Raw genomic sequence first — 23405 nt, forward strand, 5'->3', positions numbered from 1 at the left:
GAGAGTGAACAAGCAGATGGAAGATGTTCTTTCTCTCCTCTGTAAAATCTACCTTTCAAATAAACTTTAAAAAACACCTGTACCCAGAACAAGAAACTACAGCATCAATCAGAAAACTAATCAGTGCAATATCCAGAACACATGACCAAGAACAGAACACCTCTACTACCCCAAAAAAATCTGAAACTAAGGGATTTCTGAAGACAATTGCCCTTGTAAATGAAATGCATAACAATGAGTTTAATTTATTGAAGCATTAGTTAGCAGAAACATTGGAAAAGCAAATACAACATTCCCTCAGCAAATCATCCAGTCTCCCTGCAACTGCCAACATCTACCCTTTCTATCAAATCTGGTCATCCTGATATTTGAGACTTGCATCCTGTGTTTAACACTATGAAGATACTTGGGGGAATTGAGTAGGGCCAATAAGCTCTTCTTCATGAGTAACAGTGGATGTCAGATAACTTGAAGGAAAACAAAAGCTGTTGCACCATCTTTCAAACTCTTTTTTAGACTGAGATCTACCCGCTGGTTCACTCCCGAAGTGGTGCAATGGATGTAACTGAGCCAAGTTGAAGCCAGGAGCCAAGAGCCTCTTCCGGGACTCCCATGCAGGGGGAGGGTCTGAAGGCCTTGGGCCATCCTCACCTGCTTTTCCAGGACACAAGCAGAGGGCTGGATGGGAAGTGGGGCCACAGCGACATGAACCAGTACCCATATCGGATCCCAGCATATGCAAAGCCATCGCATTGGGCCCCATCTTTTAAATCCTTAAAGTGAGTTGAAAACTAACTTATGCCCAAAGACTTCACATCCACTGACATAGCTTTGTTTTCCTTTGTGAATTCTTTGATGTCTGCTGAGACTGAACTTCTAGACAACATTCTTATATTTTCTGCATCAAACAGTATCCTTTGTAAATTCTATGGAGGCCTGAATACCTGGAAAATGTTTTTCCACATCCATTACACTTCCAAAACTGTCTCATGTGAATTCTTCAATGTTTAATGATTGATTTCTGGCAAAAGGCTTTGCCATGCTACTAGCACTTTCAACCATTTCCCCAAAAGAGTCCCATGCCTATATCTGATTTCCAGCAAAAGGCTTTGTTACAATAATTACATTGATTCAGAATTAAAACGCAATCATTCATTTTTATGCTTTATCCATTGTCTAAATTCCCTGATGTGCTCAGTTACTACTGCTGAAAACAAATAATTTCACATGTACTACAATAATAAGATTTCTGCCTGCGAATTCTGTGTTCTACCATGTGACTTTTGGCAAAAGGTTCTCCCATTCGTAACATTCACTTCTCCCCTGTGTGAATTGTTTCATGAGGACAGATTTGCACCAAGAAAACTTCTCCTCAGTCAGTATTATTTACAATATCTCCCCCTCATCTGACTTTCCTGATGTCCATAAGATGTGGTTTATGGCAAAAATCTTTTCCAAAGTTATGCATTCATATGGTTTCTCCACTGTGTGTGTTCTTTGATGTACCGTGCGTTGTGGTTTCTGGATAAGGGCTTCTCCATGGTTAATATGTTCAGAAGGTTTCTTCCCTGTGTCTGTTCTTCGATGTGTTGTGAGCTGTGGCTTCTGGATAAAGGATTTTCCATGGTCACATTCATAAACTTTCTCTCCTGTGTCTGTTCTTTGTTGTACTGTGAGCTGTGGCTTCTGGATAACGGCTTCAACATGGTCATTACATTCATGGAGTTTCTCCTCTGCTTCTGTTTTATGACTTATTTTGACTTGTGGCTTCTCTCCATGGTCACATTCATAAGCTTTCTCCCCTGTGTCTGCTCTTTGATGCAATATGAGTTGTGGCTTCTGGATGAAGTCTTCTCCATGATCATTACATTCATAAGGTTTCTCCCCTGTATGGCTTTTCTGATGTTTTATGAGGGATGATCTATGGTAAAAAGCTTTTCCACAGTCATTACATTCATAAGGCTTCTCCCCTGTATGTGTTCTCTGATGTAGTATCAATTTTGACTTCTGGATAAACCCTTTTCCACAGTTGTTACATTCATAAGGTTTGTCCCCCGTGTGAGTTTTTTGATGTTTTATGAGTTGTGACTTCTGGGCAAAATCTTTCCCACAGTCATTACATTCATAGGGCTTCTCCCCTGTGTGAATTCTCTGATGTATTACAAGGCATGACTTCTGAGCAAAAGCTTTCCCACAGTCACTGCATTCATAAGGTTTCTCTCCTGTATGAGTTTTCTGATGTCTTATGAGGTGTGATGCACTTCGAAAAGTTTTTCCACAGTCACTGCATTCAAAAGGTCTCTCTCCTGTGTGGGTTCTCTCATGTATTGTGAGTTGTGGCTTCTGGATAAAGCCTTTCCCACAGTGATTACATTCATAAGGTTTCTCCCCTGTGTGAACTCTCTGATGTTTCTTCAATTGTGACTTCTCGATAAAGTCTTTCCCACAGATATTACATTCATATGGTTTCTCCCCTGTGTGAATTCTCTGGTGTTTTATGAGTTGTGATGTACAGCTAAAGGCTTTTCCACAGTCACTGCATTCAAAAGGTTTCTCCCCTGTGTGAATTCTCTGATGAACTATTAAGTGGGACTTATTATCAAAGGCTTTGCCACAGTCATTACATTCATAAGGTTTCTTCCTTGTGTGGATTTTCTGATGTATTATGAGGGATGACATGTGGCCAAAAGCTTTTCCACAGTCATCACATTCATAAGGTTTCTCATCCATGTGAATTGTTTGATGCATTATGAGGGATGTCTTACGGCCAAAAGCTTCTCCACAGTCACTACATTTATATGGTTTCTCTCCTGTATGAGTTCTCTGATGCACTGTTAAGTGTGACATACGCCCAAAGGCTTTCCCACAATCATTACATTCATAAGGTTTCTCCCCTGTGTGGATTCTTTGATGCATTGTGAGATGTGACTTATGACCAAAGGATTTCCCACAGTCATTACACTCATAAGGTTTCTCCCCTGTGTGGATTCTTTGATGCATTTTGAGGTGTGACTTACGGCCAAAGGCTTTCCCACAATCATTACACTCATAAGGTTTCTCCCCTGTGTGAATCTGATTTCTAATGAGGTCTGACTTCTGATATGGGGTTTCTCCACATTCGCCAAATACATGGAGATTTTCCCCTCTATGACTGCTGTGATACATTGTATGGCAGGATTGACTGCTAAATGGTTTTCCACAGGGTTCACATGCAAGAGATTTATTCTCTGTATGGGGCACCTGATTTATTATAAGATCAGATTTGTAAATGGGAGGTTCCCCATATTCAAAATATTCACTGAATTTCTCTCTTTTATGGGTTTGTTGATGATTACTTGGCTTAGAACATTTATGGAGACTTTTCTTCTCCATCTGAGTTGTCCCCTTATTACATGTCTCTTCCATATGAACACTCCCAAATGCAAATGTCTTCTTCATTTTGAAGGCTTTCCATTGTGCATTATGTTCAAATGGCTGCTGTACAGTCTGAATCTTGTGATACTCATTAAGAGGCTCATAGCATTGAAGAGAGTTTCCAGGCACATTAATGCTATCACATTTCTCTTCCGCTTCTACTTCATGAAGTCCACAGGGGTTATATACATCAAATTCCTCAGATTTTATTTCTAAATAATTTCCATTTTTGGAAATCAGTTTTGGAATATGGCTTGAATTCAAATTATTTTTTTTAATTTCCATTTCTTCAGGAGTTGATACGCTGCTTGCAATAATATCCATATCTGAATGTTTTGTACTGACTTTCCTGGTTGGTTCTGATCAGATAATCTCTTTTCAAGGCAGCTGAAATGAGAAGAACATAACCATGTAACCTGGAATACTCATGTAAAGGGAATGAAGTTACTTGTCACCTAAGTGGCATAAGACTTTAAGATAGTAAGATACTTATACATTACAAACTCCAAGGAAATTACCAAGAAAAATACTTAGGAAACACATACTTGGTGTCTTAACAGACAAAATGGAATCCTTCAGGATTCTCAAATAAGAAAGGTGTGGGCAGTAAGAAAGTTGCTTGGAATGTCCTCATCCTGTATTACAGTACCTATGTATAAGTCCTGAAGAAGTAGAACTGAGTGTCGGTGCAATAATTCAACAGGCTAATACTGCACCTTCAAGTGCTCACAGCCCATATGGGCACTGGTTTATGTTCTGGCTGCACCACTTCTGATACAGCTCCCTATTTATGACCTGGGAAAGCACTTGGGCCAGTGGAGGATGGCCCAAGAGTTTGGGACCCTGCACCCTTAAGGCAGACATGAAAAAAGCTCCTGGTTCCAGACTACTCAGTTCTGACCAGTGCAGCCCTTGGGGAAGTGAGCCAACAGATCGAAGATATTTCTGTGTCTCTTCTCTCTGTAAATATGCCTTTCAAATATATATATATTAGTTTTCCAAGTAGAACTGGGACTAAAAATGTCCCAGAAGCTAAGGCAGGGGGAATTCCAAGATGGATGAAGTAGGTGATTGTATCCTATACAACCAAGGATCCCCTTTCTCAAACTGGGTGCCATGGCTAGCTAATAACAGAGACCAGAGATCCACTAATGGATAGATAAAATGAAGTGCCTACCTATGGTGAGGATACACGTTAATTCAAAGGATCAATTTCTAACATTTGATCTTAATCATGTATCAATGTCACAAGCAGAGAGAGAAATGAGCACCTACCATACTGAGTCAATCTTAAGTCTGCTTTCTTCAACACTAATCCTTCACAGAATTCAGTCAGTGGCTATAATCATCCCTGATGCTGCATGAAGAGCAAAGAGAACCAATTTGGAAGATGGTTAGGAATGGAGTTTCTAAACCTGTTCCCTATGGTGCCATCTTCAAGGAAAAAGATCACGGAAATGACCATTCACAGAGCTGGTTAAATGGAATTACAGCAAGCATTCACATCTACTCTGCCCACTTTATCGCTCACTTGTTCAGTTAAAACTCTTCCCTTTTGAAGATCCTCATTTCTTCATGTGCCTACTCAGAGAATAAGCAAGATGAAGACAGACAGATGCACACACACACATATACACTATTATTCTGCTACCTCTCTCCCAAAATGCTTACAACAGCTGCAACTGGCCATGCTGAATCCAGGCACCAGCACATGGAAAATCATACGCTGCCTCTCATTCCTGTGCATTATCCAGAAGCTAGACTAGAATGGAGTTGCAGTGGAGATAGAACTAGATTATAGGTACTCCATCATAGGGTGAAGGCATCCACCCCCTCCCACCACCCGTGGCAACTTAACACACTACAGCACAACTACCCAAAGGCTTCTCATTTTTGTTTCAAACTTATTTTAAAAGTCAAAGTTACATCCCCAAAAACCTTTACCAATTCATAACTGTTAATGTTAAACAAGATGTAACTGCATAGAAACTTTGATGTTAATTTTGTACTCAGCTGTTATATATATATACATATGATGGATGTTAATGTTGATCCTTTCTCTGTTCCTGTGCCACTCTGATTTAGGTTAAACTCAAAAACATATTAGCTTGGGAGAAAAAAAAAAGTTCATAGCAGCTGCTTGTGTATATACTAAAATTGAGATGCCAAGCAAGTAGTTGCAGGATGTGGTTAAGAACCTGTATTTTCTAACATATTGGTCACTCAATACCATGTTAATTAACTTCATGATGTTTTTAATTTCGATGCTTCTTCCTGTTGTTGAAGTTGTGTAATGACATTTCATTGGAGGGGATGATATTTTGCGAGCTCTACTTTCAGACCAAGGGTGGTCTCCCAATGAAACTGTTGAATGTATCTGAACAATAAGATGCTGGATTCTCCACATGGTCCATGCTCACAATGAAAGAATCATGACTGGATATGAACTGTACTACTGTAACAATATGAAGGAATTCAATACGGGGGGTGGGGAGAGTTTGGGGAGGGGCTGGGGGAATCCCAGAGCCTATGAAACTGTATTATAAAATGATATAAAAATGATATGAAAAATAAAATAAATTTTGATTTTTAAAAAAGATTTATTTTTATGACAAAGTCAGATATACAGAGAGGAGGAGAGACAGAGAGAAAGATCTTCTGTCCGATGAGTCACTCCCCAAGTGAGCTGCAACAGCCAGTGCTGCGCTGATCCAATGAGCCGCAACGGTCGGTGCTGTGCCAATCCGAAGCCAATAGCCAGGAACCTCTTCCAGGTCTCCCACATGGGTGCAGTGTCCCAAAGCTTTGGGCCATCCTTGACTGCTTTCCCAGGCCACAAGCAGGGAGCTGGATGAGAAGTGGAGCTGCCGGGATTAGAACTGATGCCCATATGGGATCCCGGCGCGCTCAAGGCGAGGACTTTAGCCACTATGGCTAGGCCACGCCACCGGGCCCAAATTTTTGATTCTTCAAAAAAAAAAAAACCCAAAGTTACAGAATCGGAAAGAGCTATTCCATCTGCTGGTTTATATTCCAGTTGACTGCAATGACCAGTGCTTGGCCAGGCTGAAGTTAAAGCTAAGGAATGTATCTGGGTCTTTCATATGGTAAGCAGAAGCACAAACACCTGAGCTATCTGCTGCTTTTTCCATGCAATTAATGGGGAACTACATTGGAAATGGTCAGCCAGGGCAGGGCCCAATGCATCACAAGCTACAACTTTACCATTTATGCCACAATGTCAGCCCCAAGATTTTTCACTTTTACATTCCACTCATTATCTATCCCATGATCAGTTTGTTATTTCTGGATGGTGAAACTGAAATAATCATCACAACCATTCTAAAAACTCATGCAGAAAAATAAACTAATTTTATGAAAAAAAAAAAATCAACCACTTCAACAGCAACTGCTATTGTACCCCCACCCACTTCACCATTCATAAGAAACAGCCAATTAGTAATTGGTTCTAGACCCAGAAAAATCACATTTCAATAATTAATTCATCTTTGCATGAATTTACCTTTAAATAATAAGTGATAACTATACTACTCTATAGTCTTCCAAGTTACCCTTTAAAATACCACTTTATTTAAGAATATTTTTAGATTTATAGAAAAATGATAAACAGAAACAGCTTGCTGGGCCCAGTGTGTTAGCATAGTGGTTAAAGTCCTCACCTTGAACGTGCTGGGATACCATATGAGAACCAGTTCTAATCCCGGCTGCTCTGCTTCCATCCAGTACCCTGCCTATGGCCTGGGAAAGCAGCTGAGGACGGCCCAAAGCCTTGGGACCCTGCATCTGTGTGGGAGACCTGGAAGAGGTTCCTGGCTATTGGCTTCGGATTGGATCAGCTCCAGCCATTGCAGTTGCTTGAGGAGTGAATCACTAGATGGAAAATCTTCCTTTCTGTCTCTCCTCCTCTTTGTATATCTGACTTTCCAATAAAAGTAAATAAATAAATCTTCAAAAAAAAAAAAAGAAAAAAGTTTGCTCATTAGCCATACTAGTTTCCACTATTATAAAACAAGTATCTATGTAACTGTGTCACATAATACAATGTAATTACTGAAGTTAAATAAATAATTTAAAAAAAAAAAATGTAGATGACCAGAAAGAACATCTCCTCCTTTACTGAGGAATTTTCAACATTTTTGCATACACAGGCAGTGCTTATACATAGCCAATGTGATAATGCACTTCTATAGTCGAATTTACCAAAAATACATAACATTAATTAGAAAAAAACATCCCATATTAATATGGTTCACCTATTGCAACAAATAAAGAAAAGCTGATACATCTTCTTTTAAAAAGATTTATTTAATTTGAAAGGCAAAGATACAGTGAGGGAAAGACAGGTCTTCTGTCATCGGTTCAATCTCTAAATGGCTGCAATGGCTAGGGCTGGGCAAGGCTAAATACAAGATCTTAGAATGCCAACTGAGTCTCTCACATGGGAGTTAGGAACCCAAATATTAATTACAACTGCTGATACTTTCTCAGATGAATTATCAGGAAGCTGGTTTGCAAGTGAAGCATCTGGAAATTGAAATAGCTTTCATGTGGAATTACTGGCATTGAAAGCAATACATAACATATAATGGCAACATTCGTCCCTACTCTGATACACTACCAACTAAAGTCTATACTTTATTAGAGATTGCTTAATTATTGCCTGATGTCCCTTTTCTGTTCCAGTATTTTCAAATTATCACATTAAAGTCAGAATCCAGATTTTTAACTATAGAACTATTACATGAGGGGCCAGCATGGTGGCACAGAATGTTAACCCCTGCCTCCAGTGCCACCGTTCCATAAGGACACTAGCTCATGCTCCAGCTGCTCTACTTCCAATCCGGCTTACTACTATGATCTGGGAAAGCAGTGGAGGATGGCCCAAGTCCTTGAGTCTGTGAACACTGTGGGAAACCTGGAAGCAGCTTCTGGCTCCTGGTTTTGAATCAACTCGGCTCAGGCTACTGTGGCTATTCGGAGTGAATCAGCAGATGAAGACCTCTGTCTCTCCTTGTCTCTCTGTCAATCTGCCTTTCAAATAAAAATAAGTAATTTCAAAATAATAGTACATAAGACGTAATACTGTGCTTCTGTAGGTTAAGCTATTGCTTACAATCCTAAGATCCCATATAGGAAAACCAGTTAGAATCCTGTTCTTCCTCTGATCTAGCTTCCTGATCATGCACTTGGAAAGCAGAACATGGCTCATATGCTTAAATCCCTACCACTCCCTGAAGGAGACCCAAATGGGGTTCCTGGCTTCACACTGGCCCACCCCTTTAATATACTGGTTTCTCTTTCTGAGGTTCTACCTTTTTTTTTTTTTTTTGATGTTATCTTTTTTTTTTTTTTTATTTTGTGCAATTTTTTTATTATTATTAATTTCATTGCATAATGTGACACTGGAATTCCCCCCACCCCTCCCCAAACCCTCCCCTCACCCCCACGGTGGATTACTCCACCTTGTTGCATTTCCATAGTTCAAATTCAGTTGACATTCTTTCATTGGAGGTTTTGACCAATCATAAAGTCCAGCATCTTATTGTCTTGGTAAGTTTTCTTGGTGAGACCATCTCTGGTCTGAAGGTAGAACCAACAGAGTATCATCCCAATCAAGTAAAAAACCCAACATAATATTTACAACCATTTACAACATTATGGCATTAATTGACATGGTATTGATTAACCAATGTTACTAGAGAAACGCATGTTCTCGGCCACAACCTGTGACTTCCTCATGGACATTTCAATTTTGGTTTATATTTAACCATATTCTATATACCTTAGAATGGCTATATATTGCTATTCAGCTGTCTCTTGTCTATTTCAATGTTAGTATTTAGCATTTTATAGCATTGAAGCATGATTTTGCTGAACCTGGTTGTTTTTCGGGTAGTCTAACTCTATAACTTTAACAGGACAAATGTCAACAGTTTAGGTGAACGGTTTTGGGAGGGGTGTGCAGAGAAATCCTCAACACCCCAGAGAAGAGTAACTGATCTTTGTGTACCACCCAGTGAGTTATAAGTGCATCCCAGCTGGCCGCTTCCTGTCTGTTTCTAAACTTTCCTAGTTGTTCTCTATCTATTCTAATTTGTTTGTTCATGTTTGTTTGTTGTGAGGGGTTTCTGGAGCAATCCTGATGGTCCTTACAAAAGAGGGTGGGGACCCAAAGTTGGAAGCAGGCAAGGGCCAGAGAAAGCTCCTCTCCTAGTTCCGATGGAAGTTTACTGTTCTTCTGTTTCTGCGGACCGCTCAGGGATCCTGGTTGTCGTTCCGATGACCCTGGATCCTTCAAAGGAGGAATTGGGCTTCTTCCATCCCACATTGTAGATCCAAATGGGAGTGGGTGACCTCAGAGTTCTTGGCCTCTGAAGGCACTCCTTTTCCCCCGTAGTCTCCTTGGCAGTAGGGATGTAGTCCTCGGTGGTCGTACTGATAGTCCTTGGTGAGGCTTTGGGAGTCCTGAGGGTTGGGATAAAAGCCTCCTCCTGTCCCCCTGCTCCACTTTGGGGTCCCCTCCTGCTCTATGCGTATGACCTCCTGTTAAGAGGTTGTTAGGATTGCTCCTGATTCCCTCCACATGTCTTTGTAGTTTTGCTATTGTCTAATGCTGATTCCAGTCCGCTGTCTATGAGTTACCTGTTATGATCCTGATGGGTTATACTTCCCCCGTCTTCCTCACACCTACTGGGGTGATGTAAGATCTCTCTGCCCTCCCTCCCATTTCCAAGTATCATAGGGCCTTACAAATTTATTAGGTCTTACAATTCTTGATGCAGATCATAAGCAATCTGACTCATATCGATTGTTGGTTCATTGGCCAGCTCACAACGTCCTATTGCATGAGACACAGGCTGTTTGGGGTTGAAACAATATTACTGTTTTCTGGATTGACTTCATTTCATGACAGCCACATCAATTACCACCATGAGGTTCTACCTTTTAAAAACACAGACAGCGGTACCATTCCCTTCTTTTCACCTAAGTCATATTTCCCAGAACTACTCCTACCAGTTCCTCACATGTCATTCTCAGACTTATATATGCATTTGCATATACACACAGGTGTGCACACATACACACACACACGGCTACTTTAAAAATCAGAAAAAAGTGGAGTTAAAAAGTTGTTTTGCGATAATAAGATTCATAAAGGCCTTTCAAAATGCTTACGTAGAATGTGTAATACAAAAAATAAATTTCAATTTTTGCACCAAAATATCCTAATTTTAAAATATTATTATCAAAAATCATTTTTATTAGAAACAAAAATAGATACAAAAAGAACTCAGCCATTCACTTTCCAAATGGTTGAACTGGTTGAAGCTGAGCCAATCCAAAGTCAGAAGCCAGGAGTTTCTTCTGGGTCTCCTGTGTGGATACAGGATCCCAAGGACTCAAGCCATCCTCTGCTGCTTTCCCAGGCCATAAGCAGGGAGCTGGGACCTGAACCAGTACCCATGTGGACTGTGAGCATTGCAGGTAGAAGCTCAGTCAACTATACCATAACTCTGGCACCAATAACCTCATTTTTATATGCATGAATCTTTATTTTTTAATAAAGTAGCATCTTTTCTGTACCTTAACAGCTAAGCACATATTTCAAACCACCACAGACATCACATGCATCTTCACGAGTCATCAAAGACCACACTGAGAAATGGGTTGGTTCCATGGGCACCAACATTATTTTTTATAGCAGCAACATTATTTTTTACTTACATGCCCTCCTCATCACACAGGATTCCCACTCCCCATTTCTGAGAAGGAGTAAAGCTTTCCAACAAGATGCTTGGCATCTCTGATAATAGCTGAGAAGCTAACAGTATCTTAGCATGTACTCTCTATAAGTGCCCATCTTAGAACACCAAAATCTTTTGTCAGGTTCAGGGGCCAGCCTTGTAAGGCCACTGTCCCTGGGACCCCACCTCACAGCTCCATGTTTGCACATAGCAAGTATTGGCAAACAGGGTAGTGTTTAAATCCTGAAAGCCTGACACTTAAGTGAGAAGCAAATTTCATCTCAGGGGAAACTCACCATTTGTCCCTCACGAGATGGCCAAGAAAAATAACACCTTGAACTGGGCAGCACAGGAATTGCCCAGCCATTTTTTAATTGACTAGGGACCACCAGTACAAGGTTTCCACCCTACTTCCTAAAACCTGGGTCTCTCTCCTTTCAGGAGGCACCCCACCTCTACGAGGTGCTTTCATTTTATTTCTTCCATGTTCACTTGCACATTTTGAAAACAGAACTCTGCAACCAATTCCTGGCTTTTTCTACATTAAATTAAGGAAAACCCCACTGGGCTTTGCCAGTAACATTGAGAACCATTTTTCTGAAGAGCCATTCAGATATTTAGATCATCACTTACCAACCATATACCATTACAAACTTGAAAAATAAGTTTGCTGCAGATTTACTGAATACTTTTGCCTGCAGTTGCATTGCCAGGGCCCAGCCAGAGGTGAAATCCAATAAAGGTCCCTGCAACCAAATGGAATTAGAAGAAGCTTCTTAAGGGTGGTGCTATGGTGTTGTGAGTAAAGGCACTGCTTGCAATGCCGGCATCCCATATGGGCACTGATTTCAGTTCTGGCTGCAGTACTTTCACTCCAACTGTCTGCTAACATGCTAAGGAAAGCAAAAGAAGATGGTCCAAGTGCTTCAGCCCCTGCACCTACATGTGAGATCTGGAAGAAGCTCCCAGTTGCCTGGCTTTGGACCAACCCAGTTTCATCCATTATGACCATTTGTAGGAGTCAACCAGTGGATGAAGATCTCTCTGTGCCTCTCTCTCTCTCTCTCTCTCTCTCTCTCTCTCTAACCCTGCTTTTCAACTAAATAAGTAAGTCTTTTTAAAGGACACTTCTGGACCCCGCACAATGGCTCAGTAGCTAAATCCTCACATTGCCTGAGTCGGGATCTTATATGGGCACCAGTTCATGTCCCAGCTGCTCCACTTCCCATCCAGCTCCCTTAGGGCTTAGAAAAGCAGTAGAGGATGGTACAAAGCCTTGGGACCCTGCACACACGTGGGAGACCCAGAAAACTCAGACCAGCTTAGCCGTGACCACTTAGCGAATCAGCAAAAGGAAGATCTTTCAATCTCCTTCTCTGTTTTTTTTTTTTTTTTTTAAGATTTACTTTATTTTCATTGGAAAGTCAGATATACAGAAAGGAGGAGAGACAGAGAGGAAGATCTTCTGTCCAATGATTCACTCCCCAAGTGAGCTGCAACAGCCGGTGCTATGCCGATCCGAAGACAGGAGCCAGGAACCTCTTCCAGGTCTCCCACACAGGTGCAGGGTCCCCCATGTTTTGGGCTGTTCTCACCTGCTTTCCCAGGCCACAGGCAGGGAGCTGGATGGGAAGTGGAGCTGCTGGGATTAGAACCGGCGACCATATGGGATCCCAGCACGTTCAAGGCGAGGACTTTAGCCACTACGGCTAGGCCACACTGCCGGGCCCTCAATCTCCTTCTCTGTAAATCTGCTTTTCCAATATAAATAGAAAATAAATACATCTTTATTTTTTAAAATGAAAACTTCTTTTAGCTTGTACATTTTCATCGCCACCGCTTGCATTCCAAAATGTATATTGAGCAGCTGCCATTATGCCATGGGTTAAGGTGCTACCTGCAAAGCCAGCAAAACACATTAGCACAGTCTGAGATCTGGCTACACCACTTCCAACCCACTTCACTGACGATATGCCTGGGAAAGTGGCCGAAGATGGCCCAAGTAGCCACCAGTCTAGGATCTGGCTATACCACTTCCAACCCAGTTAACTAATGATTTGCCCAGGAAATTGGCTGAAGATGGCCCAAGTAGTTTTGTCCCTGTTGCCCATTTGGGAAAACTGGATGAAGCTCTGGACACCTAATATTACCTTCCAATAGTCACAGCCTTTGCAGCCATCTGAGAAAGGAACTAGTAAATGGAAGCTCTCATTCACCCTAGCTTTCAAATAAATAATAAAATACACCTTTGCAAAAGAGTATAATGGGTGATGGATAACAGTTATTTATCACAAGGCAGGGTAACATTAGCTACTAACACACACTAACTTAAACACATACACTAAACAGAGACAACAATCACCAGCTGCTACAAATGATACTCTTTATACATAGACAATCATATAAGTAAACATCATACCTGCTCATCACTACCCTCAGTTAAACTGTGGAGCTCAAAGGATGGACTTCCTCCTCCAGTCCCAGGGTGGACACCAACAACTGCTATTAACAGGAACAAGAATGAACACCATGAGGCTCCTTCCTCATTTAGCCGTTTCTCTTAAACTACCAGTTAGGTATCTGATATTTTTAGAAATTCTTTTTCCAATTCTTAAATAATTTGGTCAATTTACAGCAATACAGGGAATGATCTACCAAGGACAGAAATCTTGTTCGTGGTTGTTTCCCAATTAGACACACGGTCATACAGCATGGGCACGCAGGAAATGGGCTCATGGCTGTTTTGGGGTGGGAAGCAGATCTCCACAGCAGAAGCACAAAACTGCTTATCCACCCACAATCACTATGATGAGAGGAAGCAAACTCAAGCAAAGGACAAAGATTAACACACTGGGATGTGCCACCTTAGCATTCGCTATCACTTGGTATTCCCTGGCTATTTTTACTTCCTAGAAGAGCTCATTATGTTAAACAAGTTCATAGATGAGTAATCTGGTGACAGCACCAAGCATTCCAAAAGTGATTGAATAAAACCCAGTTTTTAGCTTCATTATACTCAGTCAACAATGATTTTCAAGGCCCCGTCTGACTCCATTGTGGGCCTCTCTGGGAAGGGCACTTGCTACCCTTTTCCTCGTCACACTATGAACTTGCAGAGGCTTCTGTGGAACACAGTCAATAACAAAGTCTTCCAATAGTAACTGGCTCCCAGTGGCAAGAAGGCCATAAGACTCAACACAGAACCCAAGTAAGAAAGCTGGCCTTAATTAAAACCACATGAAGGCCCGGCGCGGTGGCCTAGCGGCTAATGTTCTCACCTTAAATGTACCAGGATCACATATGGGTGCCAGTTCTAATCCCAACAGCCCCACTTGCCATCCAGCTCCCTGCTTGTGGCCTGGGAAAGCAGTTGTGGACGGCCCAAAGCGTGGGAGACCCGGAGAAGGCTTGTGGCTCTTGGCTTTCGAGCAGTGCAGCTCGGGCCGTTGTGGCAGATTGAGGAGTGAATCATTGCATGGAAGATCTTGCTCTGGTTGAAGGCCAGTCAGGAAAAGTCACTGTTCCTGCTAGGACAGGAGGTGAACTGAGTAGGGTTGGCTCATGGATCCCCTGGTATGCACAAAATCTGACATTGGGAGGGGTTCTAATGGAGGAGCCTGGGCAACTCCTCTGGCAGGACACAGACCCGGCAGGTAAGCGCAAGAAGCACGATAGGAAACAGCCCAGAATAGGCCATGGAAAGTTACCCACTGGCATACATTTGGCATAGGTCAGGGGCAGACCAGGCTGAATCAGTTCACGCCATCCACTGGCAAATCTGAACACCAGAACAGAGTGTGGGTCGAGCCAGGTTCAGTCGCAACAAAAACCAGTGTACAATACGGAATGCCAGGGCGTGGTTGCCTATACCAGATGTGACTGCAGCGCCCAACCAGCAGGCGTGAGAACCAGGAAGGAGGGGTGGAGCCGGCAGGAGGAATATGGGGGGGGGTTCCCTAGCTGGACAGCTACTCCCACTGGAGAGCGTGAGCTGGGATGGGGGCAGACCAGACTGAGCAGGGCTACAATACCTGTGCACCTCATGTGGACTAGATCAGGGAAAAGCCAGGTTGGGCGGATTATTCCTACTGGTGCAAATAAAATTAGAGTGGGTGAGGGTTGTTTGGACTTAGCTGCAGCATCAGCTGGCAGAAGCTGTCAAGTTAAACCACAGAAACACCTGGAGAGTGCATAATCCGGGAGTGGGAGAGGCCTGAGGGAAATAGTGGGCTCCTCCCTCTTGGGTTACCACTCTCATAGGAGGGCACAAAAACTAGGACAGGGGCTGAGGTGGCTAGACAGAGAGGCACTCAACAACATCCATGAAGACTGGACAGTTGAGCTGGTTAGATGGAACGAAGCTTCAATACCCATTGAAATGTACGAGAGTCAAACGGGATATGGGACAGACTGGACTAGTCTGTTACACATACTGACAAACCAGGGTAGGGGGCGGGCCTGGTGGGGGTTACTGTGGGTCGCTACGACTAGGCTGCAGCTCCCACTGGTTTACGCCAGGGCCGAGTATGTGCTGGGCAGAACCAGGCTGGACTGCAACACCCATTGGTTCCAGTGGAAGTCGGGGCTGAAAACAGAACCAACCCAGCAATTGCAACCACCAGCTGATCAAGGAGATGGACTGTGCCGGGCCCTGTGTTTGCTAGAACATACAAGAATGTGGTCTGGGAACAGCTCAGACAAAGTTTCTTTGGGGATCTCCCCAATCGAAATGCCGGACTCAGAACCCTAACCAAGAAAAGACAGAAGACAGAACAAGTCAAACAACCACCTCAGCTATATGTTGGCAGTGAAATATTGGGCAAATGGAGACTTTATGATGGACTATGTCAATTGGTGGATTCTTCAACGACCTCATCATGCTTGGAGTGGCGAGACTGGCAGCACTTCTTAACTGGTAAACTATCAAAACCACTTGAGCAAGTATCTCGGAGCATGCCCCACATCCGGGAACTGGTGGGCCTTCTCCCTCAATATCCCCCTTTACCTCAGATACATGAAGGAAACAATATGGAAATAATAGTCTTACCCATAGCCCTTGAACCTTTTTACCCTAATTAACTATGTACACATTGTCAAAAATATAATAAAAAATGAAAGACAAAGATCTTGCTCTCTGTCTCTCCTATCTGTACACCTGCCTTTCCAACAAAAATAAACAAATCTCTAAAAAAATATTAAAACCACATGGATAATAATATAATCAGTTGGGTAGAGCATTTTGGCTGTAAAGAAAAAGGCAAAGTGTCATTTTTCTGCCCCTAAGATTTTGAGATTCAGCACTTCATATAAATCCCAATGAAAATTGTTCCACTTGGGCTCGGCAGCGTGGCCTAGTGGCTAAGGTCCTCGCCTTGATCCCATATGGCCGCTGGTTCTGATCCTGGCAGCTCCACTTCCTCTCTATCTCTCCTCCTCTCAGTATATCTGACTTTGTAATAAAAATAAAATAAATCTTTAAAAAAAAAAAAAAGAAAATTGTTCCACTTATTGACCCAAGCAGTACACTTGCCTTCACCTCATTTCTCACTTTGCAAAGAGATCAGGAACAAGTAATGACAGATCATACTGCTTTAAAAGAAAAAACACTTACGACAGAAATTAGAAGCAGGCAGGTGGGCCCAGCACAATGGCTCAACAGCTAAACCCTCACCTTGCAAGCACCAGGATCTCAAATGGGTGCCAGTTTGCATGCCAGCTCCTCCACTTCCCATCCAGCTTCCTGCTTAGGACCTAAGAAAGCAACAGAGAATGGCCCAAAGCCTTGGGACCCTGCACTCACGAGGGAGACCCAGAACAGCTTCTGGCTCCTGGCTTTAAGTCAGCTCAGTTCCATCCATTGAGGCCATTTGGACAGTTAATCTGTGGAAGAAAGGTCTGTCTCTCCTTCTCTCAGTAAATCTGATCTGCCTTTCCAACAAAAATAAATAATTCTTTAAAACCATCAGCTACTTTCACCAGCTTCAGAACAACTCCAGATTGCAAAGTCCTAGTGAACTAATCATCCACAAAGCCACTGTACACCTGCACACAGCCGCCACAAAGGCCCTAGCTGCTCTGGGTTCCCCATGCGATTGCTGATCTTAACCTGACCATTCTTCCATCTGTGTGTGCCATTTTGGTTGGAGAGAACTCCCTCTGGACTGCGACAATGCTGAGAGAGGGGGCAAGAACAGAAGGTTCTTTGCAATAAGGACAGAAGCTCCCCTTGTTGGGTAGGGTCCCCAACTGGGATCCTTATCTCCCCAACCTCATCCATCATGTCCTGGCCCCTCATCTGGATGGTACACCCTTATCCTGACGAGCTCTCCCACCTCTTCCCACCAGCAGAGATAAAGTGACCGGATTCTCCCACCTTCAACGCAGGAAAGGTCACTGGTCGGTTATTATTTCCCATATCCTTATCTCCTGTGCCATATCATCCCTCTTCCTATTATGAACGCGGCACAGGACAGAAAGAAACGGAGTATGAACTCACAGCCAGAAAGAACTTATTTTAGAGAAATAAATTCACAGAAGTCACATAGAGAGCATGCACAGGGAAGGGGAGCTGGGCTAGCTTTCACCCCCAGTGCAGTCCACAGAGACCACCCCATCAGGACTCACTTCACCCATGCCTTGTACTGTCCCCATCCATCTTCTGCACTTCTTGCCAACCACCCAGCCCCCGGACAAAGCCCTACCAGGGTTGTCTGCAACTGACTTCTCTTTTATAATAACCTCGCGCCTGTTTCCTCTGTTTAGCACCTCTTTCCCAACACTCCTTCCCTTCGTTCTGCTCCAAACTGCGTTCTGGCATCCTGTTCTCCACGCAGAGCAGCTGCACTTGCGCTGAGAGCGCTCTGGTCGCTCGGGCCCTCCTCTGGAGTCCTCTCTTGTCTGCACCCCAGGCTCGGCTCGCGGGATCCGCCATCGCGCTCGTCGGAGAGCCTGATCGGCGGAGAGCGGGACCGCGGCTTGCCGAGACTCGCGGCCGCCCCCGCTCCCCCTCACGTTCCTACCGAGTCACCCCCGCTGCCAACGCGCTGGAAGACGACCGGGGCCGCGCACCGAGACGGCGAGCCGCCCCGAGCCCATCCCGGCGCGGCCTCTGCCTGTACCTGCGGACAATCGCGGGCGCGGCCGCTCCCCTCAAGAACCGGGGAGCCGGCGCAGCCGAAACAGCTGGACGGGACGCGGGATCGTGAGCGTGGGAGCGGAGGCTCCGCCGGCCTCTGCGGCCCAGGGATGCGGCGCACCGCGCGCAGACGCACGCAGACGCACGCCCTCGCACCTGCACGCAGGCGCTCGGAACTCGGAACTCTGGGAAATGGAGTCCAGGCCCAGGGGCGCTCCCCCCGCCAAGATTTATTTAGTTTTTATTGGAAAGTCAGATATACAGAGAAGAGAACAGAGAGAGAAAGATCTTCCATCCGCTGATTCACTCCCCAAGGGGCCACAGAGACCAGAGCTGCGCCGATCCGAAGCCAGGAGCCAGGAGACTGTTCTGGGTTCCCTACAGGAGTGCAGGGTCTTAAGGCTTTGGGCCGTCCGACTGCTTTCCCAGGCCACGAGAAGGGAGCTGAATGGGAAGAGGGATTTCTGGGATTAAAGCTGATGCCCATATGGGATCCCTGCGCATGCCGTTGAGCTACCACATCAGGCCACTGCGTTGGGCCCCACCATATCTTTTTTATTAGGAGTCTGGAGAACACAGTTTAGCATTAAATATGCAAGAATAAATTTCGACAGTTTTTCACTGATGTTTGTCGTACTTTTCAAATCATTTTACATGATCTTATAATTCACCAAGTACAGAAAAATAGGCAGAGAACTGGACAGGGAGCTAACATTCCTGAGTGATCAAATATTGTTCATTTCATTTCAACCTTAGATTAATTCTGGACAAGACATCGTCGATAATTTACAAAGAAACACAGGTGGACAGTTTTGTAATTTACCCATATCTAGTACTTATTTTTTAAAAATCATTCTTTTGTACTCAGTTTCTGAAATATGATATTTCACATCTGTTTAAAAATAAATAGAGAAATAAACAAAAACAGGGCCAAAATTATAATATACTAGATAAAGTCTCCAGTTGCAAGCTTAAAGGTGTCCCAGGTGCTCCTGTTTGAATCCAGCTAATTGCCAATGTTTAGCTTGGGCTCAGCAGAATTGATTCCAGCACCCTGCCAAAGTCAAACTGATATTCCCATCCAGGAATATTTGGAATGCCAACTCACCCTAACCTTCTCTGTAAAGAAGGTCAATACCAGCCATAATGAGCACCCAAGCTATACTGCACACACATGTGCAGACAGGAGCTGCTACCCTCCTCCATCCCCCACACCTAAGATACATGAAGGCCCAGCGCTATGTGCAATGGGCACCAACTTCCCTCACAAGGTCATCCACCTTATGGAAGTGGTCTTGCACTATCTCCATCAGGCTCTCTCCAGGTAGAAGCCTAGACCACCCCCTCCTTCAAATTCATTTTCTTCCTTCAAGCTCCATCTCTCTCTCAATGGAAAGTCAGATTTGCAGAATGAAGGGGATAAAGAAAGATCTTCTATCCACTGGTTCACTCCCCAAGTGGCCACAATGGCCAGAGCCAAAGCCAATCCAAAGCCAGGTGTAAGGAGCTTCTTCTGGGTTTCCCACGAAGAGTCCCAGAGCTTTGGGCCATTCTCCACTGCCTACCCTGGCTGTAAAGACTGGAGCTGAGCCTATCTGAAGCTAGGAGCCCAGAGCCTCTTCCTGGTCTCCCACATGGGTGCAGGGTCCCAGACTTTGGGTCATCCTCGACTGCTTTCCCAGGCCACAAGCAGGGAGCTGGATGGGAAGTGGGGCCACCTGGATTAGAACCAGCACAGATATGGGATTCTGGCACATTCAAGGTGAAGGTGAAGGCGCCAGGCGCACTAAATAAATCTTTTAAAAAATTGTTTGAATTTTTTTAATGTATTGCTGTATGTCATGAGTTTTTGAGGCAACACTTAGGTTTGCTGAAATTTATATCTGAAACATTGAAAAGGGACTGTATTTTGAATTTTGAAGGGGGCCATTATAAGGCCTTATTCCTGAAAAATAGAAGTAGCTGATTTCATTAACATATCAATATCAGCATCAGGTTGTGCAAAAAGTATGGCATCCATATAATGAATTGTCATCATCTTGAGGAAAGTGTCATTTAATTTGCAAAGGCTGATTAACATCGTATTGACACATGGAAGGGCTATTAAGCATAACTTAAGGAAGAACTTTCCACTGATATCAGGGGGTTGGACGGCTCTGATTATATGCAAGTACAGTAAAGGCAAAAGCAGCTCCATTTTCTGCTTGTAAATGAATGGGGAAAAACAATCTTTAAGAACAATAATCATAGTTTGTCAATCTTGAGGGATCATTGTAGGTGTTGAAAGACCTGGCTGAAGTGATCCCAAGGATAAAGTGCACTTATTAACATTGCACAGGTCTGTTACCATTCTCCATTTTCCTAATTTCTATTTACAACAAAAAATGGGAGAGTTCCAAGGACTACTGGATTCTTCCTTATGTCCAGCATCTAACTGTTCTTGTACTAATATTTGCAAGGCCTGTAACATCTCACTAGGAAGGGGCCACTGTTCTGTCCACACAGGCTTGTTATTTTTCCATTTTAATTATAAGGAATAATAAGCAGTGGTCCCTACTTTGAATTTGACCAGCCAAGACCTCTCCTTTGTTCATTAGTTTGTTTTGGGATAAAGAATGGTGTGCCCTGATGAAATTTCCCTAATCCATGAACTTCTTTATATTCCATGGGCTTCATCATTTCCCTAGCTGAAGAAGATAAGCATCCCCCTATGCTAATATTTGTATGTAAATTAGAAAGTAAATCTTGATCACACAATGTAAATCCTAGGTCTGCTACATATAACACAAAAACGTTACTTGTTTTTCCTCCTGAAAACAATGTCCCAGAAGTGTTTCGGAAGACCTAGCCTTACTGTTGCCATTTTTTATTGTCTGGGCTGTCATACTCTAAGGCAAGCCTCCATGTACACTCACCTCAAGATTCAGGCGCCACACATGCATATATGTTATCTATAATTTTCAACTATCTTTTTTTCTCTTAGGTCATAAATCTCATTTTTGTTTGTATTTTCAAATTCTGTTATCAATTATATATATATCCTTAAATATACACATTTTATGCACGTGTTAAGAATTTATCCACTGTACTTTTCTGAAGTTCCCAATTATATTTATAAATATATTTCCTATTATAAAACCTGATCTAAAACAACTTCTAGGTACTATAAGACAAGTTCATGCTTGAGAAGCACTACTGTACATTGTCCTCTGGTCCCTGGATATGAGCATGCTAGTAAGTAATGTACTATATTTTTTTTAGAATATGTTTTTATTTATTTGACATGCAGAGTTCCAGAGGGAAGTGGAGAAATACACAGAGAGAGCTTCCAGGCCAGGCCAAAGCCAGGAGTTTCTTTTTAGTCTCCTATGTGGCAGGGTAAGTGCCCAGTTGCTTTTCTAGGTACAATAGCAAAGAGCTGGACTAGAGGTGGAACATCAAGTTCCATATGGATGCAGCTGCCAGTTTAACCTGGCACATCACAATGCCAGCCTCACAGTCTGTTTTAAAAAAGGAAAAGAGAGAAAGATCCAGGGAAAACCTTCCATCTATTGCCTCACTTTAAATGTCCACCAGTCTGGCAGTTGAAGTCAGAATGTGGAACTTTTAACTCAGGTCCCCTGTGCGGGTACCAGAAACCAAATCTTTTACCCTTCACCTGCAAACTCCCAGGTTGTCTTCAGCAGGAAGCTGGAGCCAGAAAGGCCATCACTTAGGCCACCTCCCACCCCAGTGTCACTCTGTATAAGTAGCATACTGAACCCAACAATATGATAGTACTAACATGCAGGAAAACTCTGCCACACTGGAATTTATTCTAGGAACAGACATTGATTTCTGGAAATCAAGAAATACTCAATTCATACTCTTAGCAGATGAAAGGATTATTGAAATAACTTGATACACATAGAAAAAAATGGATAAAATTGAATATCCATTCATAATTTTAAAAAATTTTGAAATTCCTGGGCCCGGCGGCGTGGCCTAGTGGTTAAGGTCCTCGCCTTGAAAGCCCCAGGATCCCATATGGGCGCCGGTTCTAATCCCGGCAGCTCCACTTCCCATCCAGCTCCCTGCTTGTGGCCTGGGAAAGCAGTCGAGGACAGCCCAATGCATTGGGACCCTGCACCCGCGTGGGAGACCCGGAAGAGGTTCCTGGTTCCCGGCATCGGATTGGCGCGTACCGGCCCGTTGCGGCTCACTTGGGGAGTGAATCATCGGACGGAAGATCTTCCTCTCTGTCTCTCCTCCTCTGTGTATATCTGGCTGTAATAAAATGAATAAATCTTTTAAAAAAAAACAGAAAGGAAAGAATAACAATACACAATACTTCCCATTAAGAACAATCCCATATGTATGTTTTCCGAAGTCGGGAACCTGGAACCTCTTCCGGGTCTCCCACGCGGGTTCAGTGTTCCAATGCATTGGGCTGTCCGCTCCTGCTTTCCCAGGCCACAAGCAGGGTGCTGGATGGGAAGTGGAGCTGCTGGGATTAGAACCAGTGCTCATATGGGATCCTGGGTGTGCTCAAGCCAAGGACTTTAGCCGCTAGGCCATGCCACCGGGCCCCTAAAGTAGTATAACATTCTTAACCATTGGTTTGACAAAAGTGTAAAAGTTTTACAAAATCTTAGCAGCAACAGTTGTACAGGCAGGCATTTTTTTTTTTTTTTTTGCTTGTTCTTTGTTGAACCTCTTATTTGGTGAGGAATTAAGACTTTTTATCATCATGTAAAATATGCTACCTGAAAAACAAAACACACAGATGGGAATATCATTATATTTAACCAGTACCTATGAACTGTATGGAATTGGTTCTCAACTAATCAAAATTCTTAAAACGTTAAATACATTTTATAGATGGTTTATTTATTTGAAACAGAATTATATATAGACAGGGATGTCTTCCATCTGTTGCTTCACTCCCCAAATGGTCCCAGTGACTAGGACTTGCCCAAACCAGGAACTTCCTCTGGGTCTCCCACATAGGTGCAGGGGCCCTACCACCTGATCCATCACCGTCTGTTGCCTTCCAAAGCCATTGTCAGAAAGCTGGGTAGGACGTGAAGCCTGGCAGGGCTCCCCTGAGG

General features: G+C 43.3%; 1 protein-coding gene across 5 annotated transcripts; it reads right to left on the bottom strand.

Annotated features, from left to right (window-relative positions):
* Positions 1–745: 745 nt before the first annotated feature.
* LOC131478206 (zinc finger protein 260-like) lies at positions 746–18388 on the bottom strand. 5 transcript variants are annotated; one of them, XM_058656383.1, is made up of 3 exons: positions 18299–18388; positions 13614–13682; positions 746–3801 (listed from the first exon to the last, which is right to left on the bottom strand). In XM_058656383.1, the coding sequence occupies exon 3, from the start codon at positions 3736–3738 to the stop codon at positions 1387–1389; it is 2352 nt and encodes a 783-aa protein (XP_058512366.1). In that variant the 5' UTR covers positions 3739–3801; positions 13614–13682; positions 18299–18388; the 3' UTR covers positions 746–1386. The 5 variants fall into 5 exon arrangements, 4 of the variants coding, with proteins under 4 accessions (XP_058512366.1, XP_058512365.1, XP_058512367.1 ...); XM_058656382.1 differs by having other exon boundaries at positions 13600–13682; XM_058656384.1 differs by having other exon boundaries at positions 13600–13679; positions 18299–18387.
* Between the last annotated feature and the right edge of the window lie 5017 nt (positions 18389–23405).

The sequence above is a fragment of the Ochotona princeps genome, chromosome 28 (genome assembly GCF_030435755.1).
Source record: "Ochotona princeps isolate mOchPri1 chromosome 28, mOchPri1.hap1, whole genome shotgun sequence".
Taxonomy (NCBI): Eukaryota; Metazoa; Chordata; class Mammalia; order Lagomorpha; family Ochotonidae; genus Ochotona; species Ochotona princeps.

What these genes read in the sequence shown, in the direction of transcription:
- LOC131478206 (XM_058656383.1), bottom strand. Translation starts at nt 3,738, where the DNA reads ATGGATATTATTGCAAGCAGCGTATCAACTCCTGAAGAAATGGAAATT.